The 22,264-nt window shown below is 35.3% G+C and overlaps 1 protein-coding gene across 1 annotated transcript in view; it reads right to left on the reverse strand.

The window, feature by feature from the left end:
- Window positions 1-22,264, reverse strand: part of UNC13C (unc-13 homolog C) — a 638,789-nt gene that overhangs the window by 239,444 nt on the left and 377,081 nt on the right. Inside the window, exons 19-21 of the mRNA XM_032481154.1 lie at window positions 9,285-9,454; window positions 6,440-6,555; window positions 3,712-3,875 (exon numbers count right to left, since the gene is read on the reverse strand). Coding sequence (XP_032337045.1) covers window positions 3,712-3,875; window positions 6,440-6,555; window positions 9,285-9,454 — 450 coding nt within the window. The remainder of the gene's footprint in view (window positions 1-3,711; window positions 3,876-6,439; window positions 6,556-9,284; window positions 9,455-22,264) is intronic.

Consider the following 22,264-nt stretch of genomic DNA (forward strand, 5'->3'; position numbering starts at 1 on the left):
AAGTCTAATGGAATCTTACATTTTGTGAGACATCTTGGGCTTCATTTTTGAATAAACGACTCTCTAAATGCTCAGTTAAAATGCATTTGCTTGGCAGAAATTACCTCTAGAGGACAATTTAATCCTTGGTGCTCGACATGAAACTCCCTTGCTTGTGTTTGGGGGTGAACAGTTGGTCTGTCAGATCATGATTAAGAACACATATGTTTGCATAAGTGGACTGACAAGTATCCAGAACTGCCAAGATTATCATGATGGAAAACAGGTTTTATGCCTGACCTCATGCTAAACGTGTGGAATAGTGTGCTCCTTTGAAAAAGGGAACAGACTGTTACTGTCACAAATTGGAAAATTGCTTTTGTTTGAGATGGGTGGTTAAATTTACCATGTGGGAACAAATCCTCCAGGTCTTTGATCAATCACTTGTCCAAATAGGAAAACAGTAATCTCCTTCCTCCTCTCAAATGCTCCAAAACAAAGGATAGATTTTAATGCCACAAATAGGGCTAATAAATTGTGCCCTCGTTCTGTGGTAAAAGGAGAGAGCATATACAGTAAGCAGGAAGCACCTTGGAGGACTGGCAAGTTCAGCATTAATGTTCAGATTATTTACCAGCAAAATAGATTCAGCCTCCTCTTTATGATAAGAAATATACAAGGGAAATTTAATAATGTGCAACCAGACTCTCTGACTTGACACATACTTCCCCCTTCATTCATTTCTGCTCCAAATCCATCTTCAAATAAATGGGAGTAGGCTTAAAAGAAACCAAGCAATCTATAATACAAGAGGAAGATTATGAAGGTACTTGGGAATTTGGCTAAGCTTAAAGGGACTTTAAATATCAAAAGAAAATGATCTGCTTTTTCTGATCCAGTGGTATCTAAGAAAGTCCGCAAGAATAAGCCAGAAAGAGAAAGAAAAATACCGTATGATACCACTTGTTTTGGGAATCTAAAAAAAAGATACAAATGATCTTATTTACAAAACAGAAAGAGACTCACAGACAGAAAACAAACTTACGGTTACCAGGTGGGGAAGAGGGGGTGGGAAGGGATAAATTGAGAGTTCAAGATTTGCAGATACTAACTACTATATATAAAATAGATAAACAACAAGTTGATGCTGTATAGCACAGGGAACTATATTCAATATCTTGTAATAACCTTTAATGGAAAAGAATATGAAAACCACTATATGTATGTATGTGCATGACTGAGACACTATGCTGTACACCAGAAATCGACACATTGTAACTGACTATACTTCAATTTAAAAAATAAATAAATAAAGGAACAGCTCCCAGGTCCTTGACAAAGCTTATCCAGAGCTGAAAACCCAGCAAAATGCTTTAAAAAATGTTTATATACCCAAAGGGCAGAGAAGGAATTTACAGTAAGTTTTCTAAAATAAACGCTCTGAGGAAAGGGAAGTCAGGGGCCCGTGAGTGAGGCTCTGGATTCTGTACGGGCCAAGGTGAGGGGGAGGCCAGGGGCCTAGAGGCAAAGGCAGCCTGTCTGAAGTTTCATGAGGCTGAGGGAACAGTCACCGCCCTCTTGGCCGGTACTCAACACTAAAAGCAACATTTAAAAAACGAAAATATCAATGTCAAACTGAACGTGTACTAGCAGCGGAAATAACCTGCCGCATTTTGTTATCGTTCAAGTGCATTTGTCAATTTACCGCACAAAAAGCAGGCATTCTTCTTCCTTACGTTTACCTGCCTTGCGTCCTCTCTTTAGACCAACACTTGGCCATCTGAGGTCCACAGTGAAACCCAGTCCACAGCTATCGTTTGTAAACAGAGTTTTATCAGAGCACAGCCAAGCGGCTGTGTTGACGTCTGCGGCTGCTTGCGCACTGGGAAGAAAGTTGAGCAGCTGTGACAGTGACCACAGGACCCACAAAGCTGAAAATATTTACTCTATGGCCCGTGACAGAAAACAAAATTTTGCCGACCCCTGCTTCAGACTATTTTCTGTGTGAGCAGAGGCTCTGTCACAGTGACTCCTGTAAATCCCAGGGAACCCAATTCACCTGCCTGTCACTTGATACCAAAAAGAGTATCCAAAAATACTTTTTTAAATCATTACTATTTACTTAGGTTAAAGGCAACAGAAAAATAAAAGTGATAAGGTGAAGGATGGATGATTCTTCTCTTTTAAACTATCATCTACTTAACCGTATTTTTCTGCAGTAATGTGATTGTGCTCTCAGAATATAAGAAATGTGGTGATAAATGTGACATCAACTCACAGAAATATTTTGGAATAAGCTCAATTTGATCCTTTCTTTTACTGAGATTCTTTCCAAAAGCCGGTTTTCTTCTTCTGTTTTTTTTTTTTTAAACATAGCTCTCTTTTGGAAGAATGGTTCATTTACTTTAGATTGTTAATCAGAGTTGCATTTTAACTGTACTCATATTTTATCCTAGATGTTCTGATCAGTTCCTGCAGCCACCAACATGGCACAGACTTCATCATGGCTGCCCCATTTACAAAACAGGTTGCCCCAAAAGAAGTGAGCTCCCTGTTATAGCAGATGAGCAAGCACAGGGAGGACGACAATCAGCGAGGGATGCAAAAACGGCGTTTCCTGACTTGCAGGGAGGCTCAGGTAGGTCACCTTTAAGTTCCTTTTCATGCCTAAGAATCTACGAGTCTTTTTTATCCAGCATTGGGACATTCTATAAACTGAAAAAGCACACACACTTTATCAGAAATTTAAAAAAAATTCTTCCATATGCTGTTCTAAATATATGACTGCTGATTAATTCTCTGAGCAGTACACTTTGAAGATTCTGAGTCCACTCAACAACTGTCAAGATGGTTGAAAATGATTACCTGGGTCAGCATCCATTGTGTTCACATGAGAATATGATGTGATCTTTAATATGAAAGAACAGTCTACTAATGTATGTACATAAATAGTTTACATGTGATATGTGGTTTATACCTGAACAAAATGCACTTATAATATTAGACCAGGTTGCAAAAGATGAACTGTGGGGAAGTTAATAACCCAATTCTAAATCCGTGCTGAAACTCCTCAGTAAGCAGTGTGTGTCTGTATGGGTCACCTCTATTGTACCACATTTACTGTTCTATTTAGGTTCTATAGGTGCTCAATAAATCTTCATTTTCCTGACTTGGCAGCACTGATATAAATAAAGGAAGGAAGGATATGGGTTAGGGTTAAGAGAACTTAATGGCTCCAGGTGGGTCTCTGATGCTAACGGGCTTCGTAACCTTGGACAGGGCACTTCCATCATCAGGCTTTAATTTTCTCAATATCAAATAGGGCAGCATTGGTTCTCAAACTTCAGAGTGTACGAGAACCACCTAGAGGGCATATTAAAACCCAGATCACTGGGCCCCTCCCTCCGAGTTTCTGATTCTGTAGGTCTGAAGGAGGGTAGAAAATCTGCATTGCTCAGTTCCCAGGTGCTGCTAATGCTGCTAGTCAGGGAACCGTACTTTGAGAACAGAATAAGAATCAGGAAGATGATGGCAGTGAGTTACCGATCCCTTAGAGCTTTATAGTTGTAAGAGAGAGGGTAGCCAGCATCCAATCAGCACATTAAAACGTAATTCTATTTTAATCAAAATTTCATTTGTATTAGAAGAAGGGAGATGAATATTCTCTTTTTTGTTTGTTTCTCTAGACTTCCACAGATATTTCTAAACATGTAAATGTCCTGTAGTACTCACGTCATAGCTTGATAAATGGATTCAATCCCATAACGCATCGCAAATTCATCAACTATTTCTTGGGAAGCATCATCAAAGAAAACCTTCCAGGCTTCATCTCCTTTGACCTCCGGGATTTTCACTCCACCATTAGACTTCACTTCAGTCAAGTAATGGAACAGATTCTGAAAGTAAGTGGTTTTCAATTGCTCAGTAATTCCTCAGACTAGGTCAGACCTATTTAACAGTAACATTCAGTAAAGTACACTTACACTGTAATTGCATCTAATGTTTCATCAGCATCTCTGAACAAGAAAAATGTCTTGTATTTTTATTCTAACTCACCTCATCTTTATGCAAATTCTGATTTTATTTCTGCCTGGGTCTATACAGAATCAAGGATTCAAATGTTTCATATACACCAAATTATTTTAGAAGTAAATATTTTTGCATGTAAACATTTCCACATGCTAGAACATATTTTGCATTCACAGGCTCAGAGTAAATTACAGAGCTCTGGATGAACTGTCTTATTAGGCTATGTTAATACAGAATCCAGGTATGTAAATTATACTAAAAGGGCTTTTTCCTGCCACATGGTAGGAGTCACAACAATGAACTGAGGTTGAAAATAAATGTTTCTTAAAATTTTGTAACAAAAAAATCACTATATATAATTCCTTTTGCTTCTAACAAGTTTAGAAACTGCTGCATGGATGCAGCCTGGGTCAGTGAAGGACACTTTCTTGGATTTCAGTTCTTTTTGGTTCTTGGAGCAGCAGACAAGACTCTGAAAAGCAAAGCATGCTGCTGTTCCTTATTCCAAATCCCTGCCCACATTAAGGTCAGAGTTGGCTCCCCATTCTGCCAGTTCGGGGGATTTCTCTCTCTCTCTCTCTTTTTTTTGTTCTAAAACTGAACCACCTTTCTTGAAGGAGTATCACTGGTTAGGTTATGGTTAAGAAATTAAGCCTTGGTTCTATCTCTAATTACTATGTCATGTGTAAATGACTTAAATACTGTTTCTCATTTCCTTCTTGAGTAAAATGGAGATGGAAATAATTACATATGTATTTTTTCATAGATATATTTAGGAAAAAATAATGTGCCAAGAGCAAAGATTCTCCCAGCTATCTTTTCCTTTCTTAGGCAGGTACTTTCTCTGTTCTTTGAACATGGGGAAAGGTATACTGCTCATATTTTTTGATACGTGGGACAAGTGTCATTTGCATCAGAGAAAGGCACCTCCAACGAAGCTCTTAGTTGCAAAGTATCCAATAGAAGCCCAGGATTATTTGTCTGTGCATGCACACAGATGCACAACGTGACTAGTGAAACTGCCCTTTCAATTTAAACTGGGTGGTTTCCACCTCTAAGCCAAAACAGGCCCTCCCGTTTGGGTGAGGCATTTTCTACTATCCATGAGTAGGTAACTACATTCCAATACTTGTCACCCAAGTGGGTTTGTGGAAAGGGTGGTTAAAGTGGAGGAGAGTTACATATTTTTTTGAATTATATTTTTTTCTGGATATATGCCCAATTCAAAAAGACACATGCACCCTGATGTTCATAGCAGCATTATTTACAATAGCCAAGACATGGAAACAACCTAAATGCCCATTGACTGATGACTGGACAAAGAAGATGTGGTATGTATATGTATATACATATATATAAAATCTGTGTACACACACACACACACACACACACGGAATACTATTCAGTCATAAAAAAGAATAAAATAATGCCATTTGCAGCAACATGGATGGACCTGGAGATCATTATTCTAAGTGAAGTAAGCCAGAAAAAGAAAGGAAAATGCCATATGATATTGCTTATATATGGAAATCTAAAAAAAAGGACACAAGTGAATTTACCTATAAAACAGAAACAGACTCACAGACACAGAGAACAAACCTATCGTTACCAGGGGTTAAAGGAGGTGGGAAGGGATAAATTGGGAGTTCAAAAATTGTACCTCTTGGGGACAGATGGAAATGTTAGCTATCTTGATTGTGGCAGTGGTTTCATTGGTGCATACGTCTATCAAAAGTCATCAAAGTGTACATCTGAAATATGTAGTTTATTGTACAAGAACCATACCACAATAAAGGTGTTTTAAAAAATATAAATAAAATAAAATGAAATGGAAGAGAGTTCAGTATGTTTGAAGCCCTCTGTAGTGCTCAGAGAAAGATGAAAAATTACTGCTTCTTACACTGGCTCCCCAAAGCCAATGCTACGACATCAGCATTTTTAGATTTATAGACAAATCTCCTAAATAAATCTTCACTACCTTAACAATCTGAACACTAACTCAGAGTTCTCAAAACTATCAGGATTTGGATCCTCTCCTCCATGACTCAAGTACTACATATTTAATGCTTCCAAAATATCTGTCATGACTTATTTCTTCAACGAATGCTTTCTAACATTCATCTGTCTTCTTAGAAGAATGGTGATTTAATTTGGTCTACTTAGTCATTATCATCTTATTTCCTTGTTTATTAATACCTGCCTCAGATGCTTGTTCTAAACCTTCTTGAAGGACAGCCAGCCCTCTCTTCAGTGGGTAAGCCACAGGCTGTAGAATAGTCTAGCACACCACCTGCTAGACTGTGGAGTAAGAACTTCACGAACAATTGCACACACCCAATTCAACTGAATTTTTAAACCAAATGTTTTGTTGGCTGATCCATAACCAACACAATCATTACTAGGTTTTACTAACAGAATTCGGTTTACTCACCTCATGTAAACATGTATATTGTATATGATACGGAGCAACCTTCTCCTCTCCTTTTATTTCCACGTTGATTTTCAATCGAATGGCCCCAGAAACAGCTGATTTATCTGTCCGTTTCTCTGATGAAGCAAAAAGTAGTTGGTCAGTCATTTTTGACAACCCCATTTTTCTCATACAAGTTCTCAAAAGCCTAAAAAAAGACTTTTATGGCTAAAAGCCATTTTTCTAGATCAGGCTTGATTAACCATAATGATTCTGCTAAATACAATGTAAAATAATGTGCCTAATATGTCACTGGGATTGTCAAACTGCAGTCTAGATACTTCAAACATTCGAAGTATCCTAATTCGAAGATCCTACCATTCTGATATAAATTTCAGTGTACCCGATCCACTTGTCCAATGAAATTATTTGAGTAATTAAAAGCAAAATTACTAAAAGATAAAATTAATCAGGAAAGTATTTTATTTTAAAAGCCTCACTTCTCTTTTGTGGTTGAAAGATGAGTCAAAGCTCTAAGAAACAAAATCTGTTAATGGTTTTCTTTGCCAGTGATTCACGAAGACCTATATCCTATAGCCTGTGTTTGCTTATGAGTATTAGATTAACTATTTATTTGAATGGAATGTAATCAATGTGTGGACAATTCAAAGAACCCTTGTATTTGTGTACACGTGTGTCTAATATGAACTGACGAGTAGCTTTGAGAGAAAGAAAAAGAGTCACAAAATTCCCAGTGTTTGTGTAAGCAGGAGACCTAGGTCTGATAGCCAGTTCCCCGATGAAACATCAGGGGGCAAGCTGACCCCTCTCACAAAGGAAAGATCATGAGGTGGATTGACACAGACTCAACGCTAAAGACTTCTTTAATTGACCATCTTTCTAAACGAAACTGTACTTTTAGCCATACAAGATACAGTTAAATAAGGAAGTCTACTTTCTTCCTGCGGAGTGCCTCCTCAGTTTTCATCATGAACATTTAAGTCACTGTGTTGCAAAGATTCTTCCCTTAGGAGTGCCAGGATAATCAGTTTCTCCTGTTGACTAGGAGACAGGTGATTCTCAACAAATGTGACAGTTCTCTGCTGCGGCCAAGAGAAATTCAAGTTTTGAGATCTTTTTGTCACAGACCTCTTCCCAGAGCCACAGGGGAACATTTTAACTATCATCACTGCAATGGATGCAAGGGGCACAGGCTCTGCTGGATGCCCAGGGCTCTTGGCCGAGCCCTCCTCTGCATGGTGGAATGAATTCTAAGTGATAAGGAACATTGTACAAAGAATGAAAATACGATCTAATGGGATTAGACCCATTAATCCCAACTGAGGGATTTTATACAAAGCTAATACTTGTTTTCTCTCTCTCTCTAAAGGTTAAATATTAGCAATGAGACCACAGAAGTAGGAAGTGAGGATGAGCAGGAAAAGGTGTCCAAGTTGTGTTGCATCGTGTCTTCCTCTCTACAGACTGAAGGACAGTCTCAGCATGAGAGCTAGGGGGCTGATTTTACTAACAGCACATTCAAATTACTTGGCAAACTGAATATACCCACTTATGTTCTGTCAAAACACAATTTGAGGAATTTCTGTTCTGCCTCAAGGACATGCTAACTTATCATAGAAATAATAAAAAAAAAAAAAAGACCATGTGTACGCAAGCCTCATTAATTAAAACTCAACTTGTGAGTACTGCGCAGAGTTAATGGCCTGAAGTTTACCTTTATCTAACAACATTGTCTTCATATATAAAGTTATTTAATAGTATATAGTATAAACAAGATACAGGAGGATGATCATCGTAAGTCAGATAAAAATCCTATGCCAATAACGGAGAAGCACCAATTTTAAGAACGTTTTCTTCAAAATAAAATATTTTTTGATAACAAGTTCTTCGTCTAGCTTGAATCATTTATGTTCAGATAAATTATACATCTCTCCTTCTTTAAATTATTATATAATTCAGATCTTCATTAATTCTATGTGACCTTATCCCTTTACTTTGTCAAATGTTACTAATGGAAGTATGTAGGTTTTTTAGAAGCCAAGAGCACTTTTTAATTTGCTAAAATGTACTGATATCCTAAATGGAAACACTTAGTAATACTGGGGTTGTATAGATCCTTCTTTAATTCACAACCAGCCCTTAAAAGTTTAATTAAAACATGTCAGAGGATATGATTAAGAAATCTGGATCATGTCCTTTACAGAAACTGAGAAGATCCATATTATTAAGTCAGCACTCAACAGTCTAGGCTATTATTCAATTGTAGTTAAAATCAAATTAAAACTTATCTTTATTTAATTCTTGGTTCCATAATAAAATTCCACTTAAAACATGCCAATTATATTCTCAATATCATAAGCATAAATCCACATATGTATTTGGCTTTGCTTCCTAAAGCCTACTTTTATATCATCTTTTAAAGATATTCAAAATACACTTTTCCTTTAATGCCAAAATTCATTAAGGGATCAATAGAAATGTCAAATATTACTAAGTTATAAGTAATTTGATTTCTATATATTTGGCAAAGGCTTCTGAAGCTATATTTTATGAATTAAAAATTAAGATTGGGATAATATTTTTCTTCTAAAGAACACCTAGTTGATTCCCTAAAAGACTGAACTGAGTCTTTTGAGACTTTTCATCTCAAATTTACCAATGTCTTTAAATAATATAGAACTTGAATAATTACCACCTTAATTTCTAATGACACTAAATCACCTAAAGTCCAACAGAATGTTCTAGAAAAGCATGAGTTATTTTTACCTATATGGGAATACAATACCTACCATAGATGTTCTGGAATTTTATTTAGCTTTTTTCAAGTAGATATAAAGATAGTCACCTAAATTGTACCAGACATCCATTTCTCCACTCAGGGTCCTCACTTCTACAATTGTCTGTCCCAGAAAATCATCTGACTCCTTTTTGAAATGTTGCTTCACTCTGGATTTAATGTCATCATCTTCATCCCACACTCTGACTTTGATTCGATCCGTGGAGTTATGGCACTCACTGAAAATGAATATGGACAAGTTAGCAACCATTAATAACTTCTCCACATGGCATCTGATGTTAGCAACCTATTTCAAATAGACCTAATCCAGAAAGCCATAGCATATGTTAGTTACATAATTAATAAGATTTCCCAAGGACATTCCATCCATGGGCTGCTGCAGGTATCAGGAGTATTGGAAAAAAGGTGCATGAGTTAACTAATGTTAATAAGGGAATATCCTATACCATCCATTCTATTTCCTTTAACTGAACTGGATATGACCAAATATGGGTCAGAAATCTTTGTTTAGGGTATCTTCTCTATATCTCCTATTTACAACAGCTACCTGTAATGACATGTCCATGCTAAGAAAATTCTGTACCATAAATATAAAGCTAACTTAATTGTGATGGATGTTGAGAAAGTGGGCATCACAGAGTCCCACTAAAAAAAATTCCAAGTATATAAAATCTTGTTAAATCAAGTATAATTATACAAAGTAAAAAAATCCCAGTAAGTATACAAGGGCTTGTTAAATCAAGTAGAATTATATCAAGATCCTTCTGTTTTTAGGGGGGAGGGTATAGCTCAAGTAGTAGAGCACATGCTTAGCATGTATGAGGTCCTGGGTTCAATCCCTGGTACCTCCTCTAAAAATAAATAAACCTAATTACCTCCCCCTCCTGCCAAAATAAAAAATAATTAAGTAATGCAACAATAAATAAATAAAATATATAAAAAAGAAGGAACCGTACTTCAGGATGACACCTACACCCCAATGTTCATAGCAGCATTATTTACAATAGCCAAGACATGGAAACAGCCGTAAATGTCCATCAACAGATGACTGGATAAAGAAGATGTGGTACATTTATACAATGGAATACTACTCAGCCATAAAAACAGACAACATAACGCCATTTGCAGCAACATGGATGCTCCTGGAGAATGTCATTCTAAGTGAATTAAGCCAGAAAGAGAAAGAAAAATACCATATGAGATCGCTCATATGTGGAATCTAAAAACAAAAAACAAACAAAAAAAGCATAAACACAGAACAGAAATAGACTCATAGACATAGAATACAGACTTGTGGTTGCCAAGCGGGTGGGGGTGGAAAGAGATAGATAGGATTTCAAAGTTGTAGAATAGATAAACAAGATTATACTGTATAGCACAGGGAAATATACACAAGATCTTATGGTAGCTCACAGAGAAAGGAATGTGACAATGAATATATGTATGTTCATGTATAATTGAAAAATTGTGCTGTACACTGGAATTTGACACAACATTGTAAAATGATCATAAATCAGTAAAAAATGTTAAAAAAAAAAAAAGATCCTTCTGTTTTTAAGAATAAACTGTACATTTCAGCCCATTGTGATGTTCATTTTTTCTACCTGCTCTGGTTGAAGCAAACTACTTAGAACTGCCCACACATACTATGGTCTTTCCTGATTCACCCTATGGCTTTTGTATATACTCTTCCTTCTTCCTTTCTGCCTGCTAACTTATCATTCTTTAAGAATCAGCTACTCATCTGTCCTATGCAACTTCTTCTACAGCTCATTGAACCAATTAGGATGGTCAGTCCTGAGCTCCTAATTTACTTTGTTTATGCATTCACTTTGGCCCAGGAGTCCCTAGGCTCAGGTCAGTGGATGAGTTCTGAGCATCCTCAGACTTGGAATAACAAAATAAAACAACTTTATCTTTATTTTCCTTCAATTATGAAGATAGGCCACAGCAGTATTAACACTATCTGTACAATTTTGCTGCTAATAAAACCACAATTATTTACATATAACATTAAAGTGTTATGAAACTTGAAATGCTATTTATAACTATCATTAGTGTACTAATACATTATTTCAATATGGTTGGTTTTGTTTTAAATTCTATACATTTTATTTTATGCATTTAAAAACATAGTTTTGAACAACAGATCCATATTTCTCACCAGATTGTCAAATGGGCTAATGGTTCAGAAATTATTTAGGAACCCCTGACAGTATACTGTCCCTCCCATTAACCTATGAGGCAAAGTAATAACAGCACATATAAAAATAAGATTTGAGGTCTGACATGCCAATGCGTAAATCACAGCTCCACTATTTCTACTTAATGCAGGAGTTTTTAACACAGCACATTTTGGCAACTTCTTGGACATATTTGGTTATCACAATGTTGAGAGGCACTACTGGCATTGAGTGAGCTAGGGAAGGGATTTAGACACCCTACCATCTATAGGAGAGTCTCCATAATTTGGAATGACTGGAAGACACTAATGAAGATGCAAAACCCATTGGTAAACACCTCAACTTGGGATTTAAATCTTTTACATAAAAACACAAACTCTTTTGCATGGCAAACAACTAGTATGTAAATTGCTAGTTCAAGTAAGTTTTTTTTTTTTCTGGTTTCTGTTCAGAACTTTACCAAGAGTTGTTTTCTATTTTGAGAAATTTCATCACCAATGTCAAAACCATTCAGAGTATCTGAATCAAACTATTTGGATCAGCCTGCATTTGAAATGATCACACTCATGCTAATTTTACCGACAGGTGAAAGTTTGCATCTACTAAACCATGTACTCTAGGGTTGTTGTGTCTGATCCTTACATATTGTAATACCTTCATTTCTCCTTTATATTATAGTTGGAATATTATATGTATGTTTGAAATTATATTGATAAATTAAGTTATATATATTGTTTCAGCATTGAAAAGTCATGAATTATTTTATATAAAAGGAGTCATCATTCAAAAGGAACTATATTTACTTGTAATAAACTATAAGGGGAAAAATTGAAAAAAAAAAAGATATACACACACATATATGTATAACCAAATCACTTCTCTGTACATCTGAAACTAACACATTATTGTAAATAAACCATACTTCAATTTTAAAAAGGAGGTCATTGGGTCTGATAGAGTTGAGAGCTAATATCTGTACTGGACTTAACCTCCGTGAATCTCAGTTTTTTTAATCAGTACAATGGGAGCAATAATAGCTAATTATTATCTTAATCTTACAAAATGCTTATGGAAGACAAGTGAAATAGTATCTTGCAGCAGTTAGCACAGTAATAGAGACGTAGTGAGTGTATGATCTCCATTAGCCATTATTGTTATAATGTCATTATTCCATTAGTTCTTTTTGAAGTTAGATCTATTTGTGTTAACATCTCTATTCTTGACAGTTTTTAGCATATATCTATCATTCAAAAAATACTAATTAAAAATATATGTAAAGTTTTGCCAAAATAAAATTCCTTGTATTATATTTGAAGGAAAATATCCTCATTATTCTTACAAATATATTTATCAAGAAATTCTCCAATTTTCATAGCTATTATATTGGTAAAATGTGGTGGAAATGGTGGGGAGGGAAGAGGAATTAATCCACGATACTATATCCATAGCAGCTAACAAAGCTTTTTCAACTTAGCAGTCAGAAAGGATAAAATCACAGCTGTCTCCTACCTACTCAGAATTCCAAAGATAACTATATAAACACACACCTGAAATTATGGTAGCAAGGATATTTAGATAGGAAAACATGTGACAATTTACCCATAATTTATATTAAAAATGGCTAAGAATTTAATTTCTTCACTATCAGAAAGAAAAAAAAATGCCCATGTAGAAACAAAAACCCAACCACCAGCCCATCTGCTTCATTCTTATATTAGAAAAAAGAATGAAAGGAAGCTTACAGTATCAGGAAAAATAGTTACCACTGTCAAACCTTAAAACTCAAATCATTACAATAGCAGAAAGTTCCTTTTTGTCATCTTCGGATAAAATAAATCACCAGAGCTCATGCAAGTCCTAGGAGACAGAAACCTAATGTATTTTTTTTTTACTTGCAAATAACAGGTGCAGTAATAGTAAGCTCTGGATAGTAAAGATCAGTATCTATTTCTAGAATCTATTATTTAACAAGATAAAATATTGTCTCCTTTTGAAGAATTTTTTGAGGCTCTAGTTTTTGTTATCAATTTAAAGATTTTTAACTAGTTAAAATAAATACACAAATAATAATCTATATTAAAATAGTAATAACATGTACATGTGCACATGTGTAATATACACATAAACACACAATCACCCTTCCCTCCCTTTGTACGTAACTCAAATGTTTATATACATATGTACACTGTACTGCATGTGCATTCATACATGTACGTATGCATATTATATAGCAAGAGGAGAGAGATGATACTTTTCAGATTTCTAACAGAAGTATGTCATATTTCGTACCAGGTGGATGCATACCTTCCAAATGACTGCTCATATTTCCATTAAGTTTCTTCATTTGGTTTATATCCTTTGTTTTTACTATAAGTTCACTATGCCCTCATCCATTCAGTCACCCGTTAGCAGTTATTTACTGAGCACCTAAGATGTTACCAGATACAACTGAGGCTTAGCAAGGTTACACAATTCAATCAAAGAAACTTTTTTTTGATGTCAAAATGTATATTAATAGATTTAGGACAAACACAATAATCAGTGATGTGCCCCTATAAACATACTTGTGATTTTGCTGATGGGAATTTGAATCTCTCTGCATTTCTCACTGATTCTATTTTTTAATTTTTTAATTAAGTTAGCTTTCAAATTTGGAGAAATTCTAGATTTACAAAAAAGTTGCCGAAAGAATACAGAGAGCTCCCGCACATCTCCCACTATTGTTAATGTTTTATATTACAAACACTGGTTCTATTTTTCTTCCCTCATGAAGCCTTTTCAGTTCCTACTTTCTTTTTCTTTTCCAGTAAAACTATTTTTGAAGGACATTTTAAAATAAACAACGTTTGCCATTAAATTCAGGTTTAAACTGTCATAAACTGGTGGCTGCATTGCGTGGTTTGGTTCTTTCGGCAGCAGTGCTGGAGGTCGTCAGTACTTTCTCAGAGTTTCTGGCATTTAGTTCTGAAAAGCAAAGTACTAACTGACAGTAGCAATGGTGTTTTTTCCAAGAAAACTACATTTTTTTTCCTACACAGTCACTTTAGAGGCTGGTAGTTCGATCTCTCCAAAAGTTCTTAAGCAACCTAAGAATTTATGAAATAATTTTTTTCTACATAAGCTAACTAGAGTGGACTCTGCTGTTTGCAACTAAGAATGCTGATTAATGTAATATTTTTTAAAGAATGAAGGGAGTTGCAATAATAGAAAGTAAAATGTGGAACTGACTCCGTGGAAGTTATGAGAGCAGACAATGAAGATTTAATTACCTCAGGCTTGAAAGCCAATGCATTTTGAAATGCGATAGTAAAACAGCTGGTCAAAATGTTGCTTGCTATTGCTTTGGAACTGTGACCACGTGCCAACTGAAGCTTTTTTATTAGTGTCTATGGTTGGAACACAATTCAGAAGGTTGGCACGTGCTTATTATATCATTGCTGCTTTCAAAAATGTACTGTGGTAGAGTTGCACTCAAACTACAGCTAGACAGTCTCTATGCAGAGATGTAAGGGAACACAGCTATGCCAAAAGAGGCTCACTCGGCTTGTGTCCTGCAATATAAATTGACTGAGGATACCATAATTTGGAATCTTGCAGGGTTGAGAACAGCCAGCTGCTTCTGTATACTAAAACACACCTCTACAAGCAGAGGTTTCTGAGTGCAACTTCAAAAATAGATAAAATTGCTGCCCAGGGCATTTCAAACATCCTTCAGGAAGCTTCTAAGTGACAGTGAAAGGAACTTAGTGGCAAACATCAGACTGATGGCTTTGCACCCTGACATGCTATTTTGCAGGGGCTGAGGCAGCCACCATTAGCTTAAGAGAGAGGAATTGGTCAGGACAGAGGAGCCAGCAGCAAAGAGTTAAATTTTCCAGGCTTATGTGGTTACTCATAAAATTGTTGTCAAAGTTCACCTCCTGGAAGCCTGGTAAATTTCCCAGTGAACAGTACTGCCAAATGCACCTCAGGCTCGCTACAGCTATATTTAAAATAATTTCTGGGTCCTTGAACTGACAGCAATAGAAAGTGGGCTCCAAGTAGAATCCCCTTCCAACCAGGATGACCATGTACCTGGATTTTTCCAACTTATGGTTTTCTAGATGTGCAGTGCCTTTTAATTCTTTTTAGAGCCCTCTTTCATTTACTTTCATTTTACACAGTGCTTGCCTAGAACACAGGCATTGGTACTTTGGGGGAGGAAGGTCTCACCAGATGTAGAATCAAAGACTTGGAGAAAAATGGATAAAAGGAATCCACCCAGAAATAAGTACCAGGGCTTGACAGACTGGCCAGTCAAGTGACTACTTCTGTTGCTAGGATCAGGGAGTCTGGAGTAACCTGTCCAGGAGGACTCTGTATTTGCTATGTATAAATAATAGTCATGTATTTCCCACCTTTGTTCTTACTGAATTAGAATAACCCCAATGTTAAAAGTCTATCTTCTTCTCTTTCCCCAATAATACAATGGGAATTTTGGAAGATGACCACTTGCCTTTAACTTGTAGACCTAATAAGGATTACAAAGAATCAAACCTGGAGCTGATGGAGAGATGATCTCAAGATTCCAGACTTCAAGCTAAACATAGTAACTGGATGTAATTTGGGGATTACCTACCTTGGATGACAGAGGGTGAATTCATTTCATTTCAAGTACATTTAGAGATAGAAATATTATGTATAAATGTCAAATGCTCAGAGAGGTAGAAGGTAACAGATACCATAGGTTCATTCACTCCACAACCTTTTAAGCCCCCCTTTCCCCTTCCTACTGTGGTGAATAGCCCAGTTTCCCTGAGACTAGAGATGACTGCTTGACACAGTTCTGGTAATGAGATGTAAGCAAATGTCTTCTGACCTTTCTCTTTACTTCTTTTATTACTCTGGAACATGGATGTAAAATATCCTTTGCTAAAGGTGTTAGAACAGGAAGATAGATTAAGCTTTGTTCTTTGGTGTAATAACTGAGTTACCATGCTAGCCCTCAAATGCCTGTATCTAGAATTCTTGTTGTATGAAATAAATAAATCTCCTTTTGACTAAACCATAATCATGGCTTAATGTAAAGCTGAATGAAATTCTACTTGAATCAGTGGGAAAATAATTAAAAATCTACAAAGCTCATTTTGTTTGACTGTATGTGAAATGGTTTACAATGTTTAATTTATTAACTGTTGGCTATTTTTATATTCAGTGTTTTATGCCATTCCTTAACTATTTTACATGTTCCATAAACTGATTTTTATGGAAACATAAAGGTTTGCATTTTAAACTGGAAATTATAGGCTCATGTAGTAAACAAAATCTGACAGCAAGTTAAATGTATTTACATACAAGAAAAAAAACTATCACATATAATAGGGAGAAAAAGTATAGTTTCATTAAATCTTACTCTACTAGATCATTTCCAACCTGGTTAGTTAGCTAACAAAGACTCCTGGTTTAGTTCACTGGCTTGTGAATTTGGCTTTTCGAACAGCAGAGAATAAGATATTTTAGTGCGCAAATTCTTGATAAGTAAGTACTGTTAGAGCAATCTGCTTTGTAGGTTTTTTTAAAAACTAAAAATAATACGCTTCTAAAGAGTAGTTCATATGTCTAATTTCATGGTTTTTTCATTGTTAAAGAGAGGAATTGTTTTGTTTCCATGGGAATAAGCTATTTTATTCTTTCCCAAATTAAAGCAAAGCATTTCCCCCTTCTGGACCCAGGATGATTTTGTGTGTTTTTGTTCTGCATTGTCTTTATTTTTAATTCACAGGTACCCTATCTCTGTAGAGCCCATCACTATTTGGCCAATTTTCTTTTGGCAGCCATCCAAATGACTAATTTCTTTATAATTATTTATTCCAAATTGGCAAATGGTCTCACTGCAAATATTTTTAGATTGAGAGTTTCCTGGATACAGCCCAGATACATACCTCCTATAATTAAAGCAAAACAAACAAACAAAAAAACAAAGACAAAAAGCAAATAAAAAATTAATGAAAAAACCCTCCAAAACCTACTCCTTACCCACGTTATCAGAGTTTAACCCATTCTGAGAAGGATGGCTTTACTTAGAGAGATGCTCATGGATTTCATAAAGTCAAGAAAGCCTGACTTCAATGGAGAAACAAGCCCTTGCGCACACAGTCATCCTCTGATGGGAAGTCATTATAAAAGTACTGTGTGAGCAAACCATCATTCAAAAATGAGAACTAGACCTGTAGTCGAGCTAGTTCCAATGAAGCAACTAAAATATACCTCACGTGAGAACTATATCAGAAAAAAAGCCAATAATAAATGATGCTGCCATTCAAAATCATGTTCTCTAAGAATTTGTAAAATTCTAGCCTTATATTTTAAGGGCAGCAAATGAAATTTCTATATTTTAAGTGCTATTATACCATATTTTGTTAAAAGACATGTTCATAAGATATATTAAATGTATATAAGTAAATGTGTGTTTACATACATATATACACATATGTGTGTATACGTGTATATGCATTGAAACAAGCGGCAAAGGTACATATCAAAATATAGGCGGTAAAATTAGTGAAAATTTTAATTTATTCTTTATATTTTCCTGTTACAATCAACAAAATTGCATTTAAAAATAACTAGTCATTGTAAATAATCCCATTTCAAGTCAAGCTAGAAGGCAGGGCACTGATTGAGAAAATCAGCAGCCAGAAATGGCAAGAGTCATCCTGAGGCAAAGTAGCAGCAGCCTTTCGAACAGTAATTAAATTCTCTAGTTACAGCTTACTTCCTTCAACTCTGACCCACCTACGGGAGACACTCGATTGTTCGTATTTCCTCTCAGGGATTTATTATGAACTTTGTAACCCACTTTCATCTCAGTACTGGTGTCTCATCTGTTCTTGAATCAAGATCCCTAACCCTATTATCTTCTCATTGTATTACAGCAGGGAGACAAACTCTAGGTTCCAAACCCCGTAACACTGCACAGCGACTTTTCCCACCTGCATTTATCTAAAACAATTTAACTATGGGAATTAGGATGGAAGAAAAAAAGCAGTCCTCCACATTTTACTTTTGTTCAAGTTTTCCTGAGGTTTTCCTTTGAAGTCACTGGACATTGTAGACCCATCCCATTAATGAATGACATGGAAGACCATACAAATGAGAATAAGAAATGAATTACATTATTAGCGGCGCTTGCGAAAAAGAAAAGTTGCTTAAGAGGATTTCATATGCTGGCATTTAAATATTGGCTGAAGAAGTCCTACTTCTGTAATAGGTAAGAGAACAGAAGGGCACAGCATGATTTTTATAAGATCCACCCATTTTCCGGCCCCAACTTCGAGCCCCACAACAAGACCATAAATACCTCAAAGTCTCATATTCTATTTTTGTATCTAATGTTTTCTTCACAGGTACTAATGCTGCAGATAAACTTACTTTAATGGCTGTTTTGATAATTATTCAATATTTAATATTAAAAAATATTAATGCTAACATAATAAAGTTAAGAAACTTGTTTGTTTAGAAAAATACTTTGGTGTTCATTTTTCTGTGCAAAAAGGGACCACTTAGGAAGACAGATCAGAAAACAAAATCTATATGATGTCACATATGTGGGATCTAAAAAACCAAACTAGAAAAATGAAGAATGACATAGTGGTTACCAAGGGCTAGAAGGTGGGGGGATAGGAGAGAGGTTGTTTAGGGGTACAGACTAGTAGAGAAGTTAGTCCTGGAGATCTAATGCACAGTGTAGTGAATACAGACAACCATACTATATTATAATCATCAAACTTGCTAAGAGACTATATCTTAGTTATTCCCATGACAAAAAGGAAATGATAATCACATGATGTGATAGAGGAGCTAGCTAATGCTACAATGGCAATCATATTATAATACACAAATGTATCAAATCAACATGATGTACCTTAAACTTATACAGTGTTAAATGTCAAATATATTTTAAGTAAATTTTCTTTTAAATAAAATAAAATATATTTTAATTTAAGAAACACATGTAGAAAATAAGAGCATCAAATTACTCTCTCAAAAAGTAACAAAATATGTACGTGCTGTGAGTGTGTCTGTGTATAACAGGGGTGGTTTCTACTCATCATTTCTTTGGTTCACCATGTATTTTCCCAGCTCAGACCCTTTCTTTGTTCATTGTGTTTCTTAGGACAATGATGTCTTTTCCCTATTCCTCTAGCTGGTGAACATCTACCTGTCTTTAAAGACCCAGATAAAAATATCACCTCTGTGTAAAACTTTCCTAAGAACCTTTTTTCTCCTAATCCCTAGTACTTAACAGCAAGTAGATATGCAAAAATTATTTACTGAATACATACAGGAAACATCACAGGTAAGAGTAATCACACTCTTCTTTATTGTTGCTCATGAAATATTATAAATCTGCATGTTCCAAATGGTGGCTAATTATGTAGCTAAAATTCAACCATTTGTCTGAAGTTGAAAACAAGATCCACTTCGGATATGTTTGACATTTATTGAACATTTGATTAAAGACAGCATCTTCCCAAATCTGACTTTTCTTTAAGTGGTGACATGAATTTTATTCTTAAACTCACCTGTCCATAAAGAAGCTGTATTTCAATAATCTCTAAAGCAAAAGATAACATAACTGTTGACAGCCTGGAACTGTGTATGTTGCGATTGTTTTGTGGTTGTCCTATTCTAGCTCTAATATTCTAACGTCTAGGATTCTTAGAACAAGTTATGCCTTTTTAATTTTACTTTCAAGGTGAACATGTATTGGGCATGATGGAGTTAATAGAGCAAACTTGGAAAATGATCTGCCTGATTCAAATTCCATTAGAGCCACTTACTAGCAATATGACTTTGGGAAAGTTATGCAATTCCACTGAGCCTCCATGCCCAATCTATAAAATTAGAATCTGATAAAAGAATTTGGCAAGGTAGCAGGATACAAGATTAACATACAAAAAATCAGTTGCATTTCTTTACACTAACAATGAATCAAACAGGGAAAGAAAGTAAAGAAACAATCCTTTTAAAAATCTCATCCAAAACAACCAAATACTTAGGAATAAATCTAACCAAGGAGGTGAAAGACTTATACACGGAGAACTACAAAACATTGATTAAGGAAATTAAAGATGACTTAAAGAATTGGAAAGATAACCCATGCTCTTGGATTGGAAGAATCAATATCATTAAAATGGCCATACTGCCCAAAGCAATCTACAGATTTGATGACATCCCTATCAAATTACTCAGGACATTTTCCACAGAAATAGAACAAACAATCCTAAAATTTATATGGAATCACAAAAGACCCAGAATTGCAAAAGCAATTTGAAGAAAAAGAACAAAGCTGGAGGAATGACCTTCCCAGACTCTGAATACTACAGAGCCACAGAAATCAAAATATTGTGGTATTGGCAAAAACACAGACACATGGATCAATAGAACAGAATGAGAGCCCAGAAATAAACCCATAAACTTTTGGTCAGGTAATCTTCGACAGAGGCAAGAATATACAACAGAGAAAAGACAGTCTCTTCTATAAGTGGTGTTGGGAAAACTGGACAGCAGCATGTAAAGTAATGAAGTTAGAACACTCCCTCACTCTGTACACAAAAATAAACTCAAAATGGTTTAAAGACTTAAATATAAGACAAGACACGATAAATTTCCTAAAAGAAAACATAGGCAAAACATTCTCTGACATAAATCTCAGCAATGTTCTCCTAGAGCAGTCTACCCAGGCAATAGAAATAAAAGCAAAAATAAACAAGTGGGACCTAATTAAACATATAAGCTTTTGTACAGTAAAGGAAACCATAAGCAAAAAAAACCCAACAACCTACGGAACAGGAGAAAACACTTGCAAATGATGTGACTGACAAAGGCTTAATTTCCAGAATATATAAATAGCTCAAACAACTTAGTCAACAAAAAAACAAACAACCCAACCCAAAAATAGGCAGAAGACCTAAACACAAAATTCTACAATGCAGACATATAAGTGGCCAATAGGCACATGAAAAAATGCTCAATATCACTAATTATCAGAGAAATGCGAATCAGAACTATAATGAGGTATCACCTCAAACCAGTTAGAATGGCCATCATTCAAAACTCCATGAAGGATAAATGCTGGAGAGGCTGTGGAGAAAAGGGAACCCTCCTACACTGCAGGTGGGAATATAATTTGGTGCAAACATTATGGAAAACAGTATAGAGATTCCTCAAAAAATTAAAAATAGACTTACCATATAATCCAGCAATCCTGCTTCTGGGTATATATCTGGAAGGAACTCTAATTCAAAAAGATTATGTACCCCAATGTTCATAGCAGCATAATGTACAATAACCAAAATATGGAATCAACCTAAATGTCCACTGACAGATGACTGCATACAGAAGTTGTGGTATATTTATACAATGGAATACTACTCAGCCATAAAAAAGAATAAAGTAATGTCATTTGCAGTAACATGGATGTACCTAGAGATCATCAGTCTAAGTAAAATAAGCCAGAAAGAAAGAAAAATATCATATGCTATTACTCATATGCAGAATCTAAAAAAAAAAAAAGGACACTATGAACTCATCTACAAAACAGAAACAGACTCGCAGACATAGCAAATAATCTTATGGTTACCAGAGAAAGGGAATGGGAAGGGATAAATTTGAAGTTTGAGATTTACAAATGTTAGTCACTATATATAAAAACAGATGTAAAAATAAAGTTTCTGCTGTATAGCACAGGGAACTATGTTCAATATCTTATAATAACCTTTAATGAAAAAGAATATGAAAATGAATATATGAATGTATATGCATGACTGGGATACTGTGCTGTACAACAAAAATTGACACATT

The sequence above is a fragment of the Camelus ferus genome, chromosome 6 (genome assembly GCF_009834535.1).
Source record: "Camelus ferus isolate YT-003-E chromosome 6, BCGSAC_Cfer_1.0, whole genome shotgun sequence".
NCBI lineage: Eukaryota > Metazoa > Chordata > Mammalia > Artiodactyla > Camelidae > Camelus > Camelus ferus.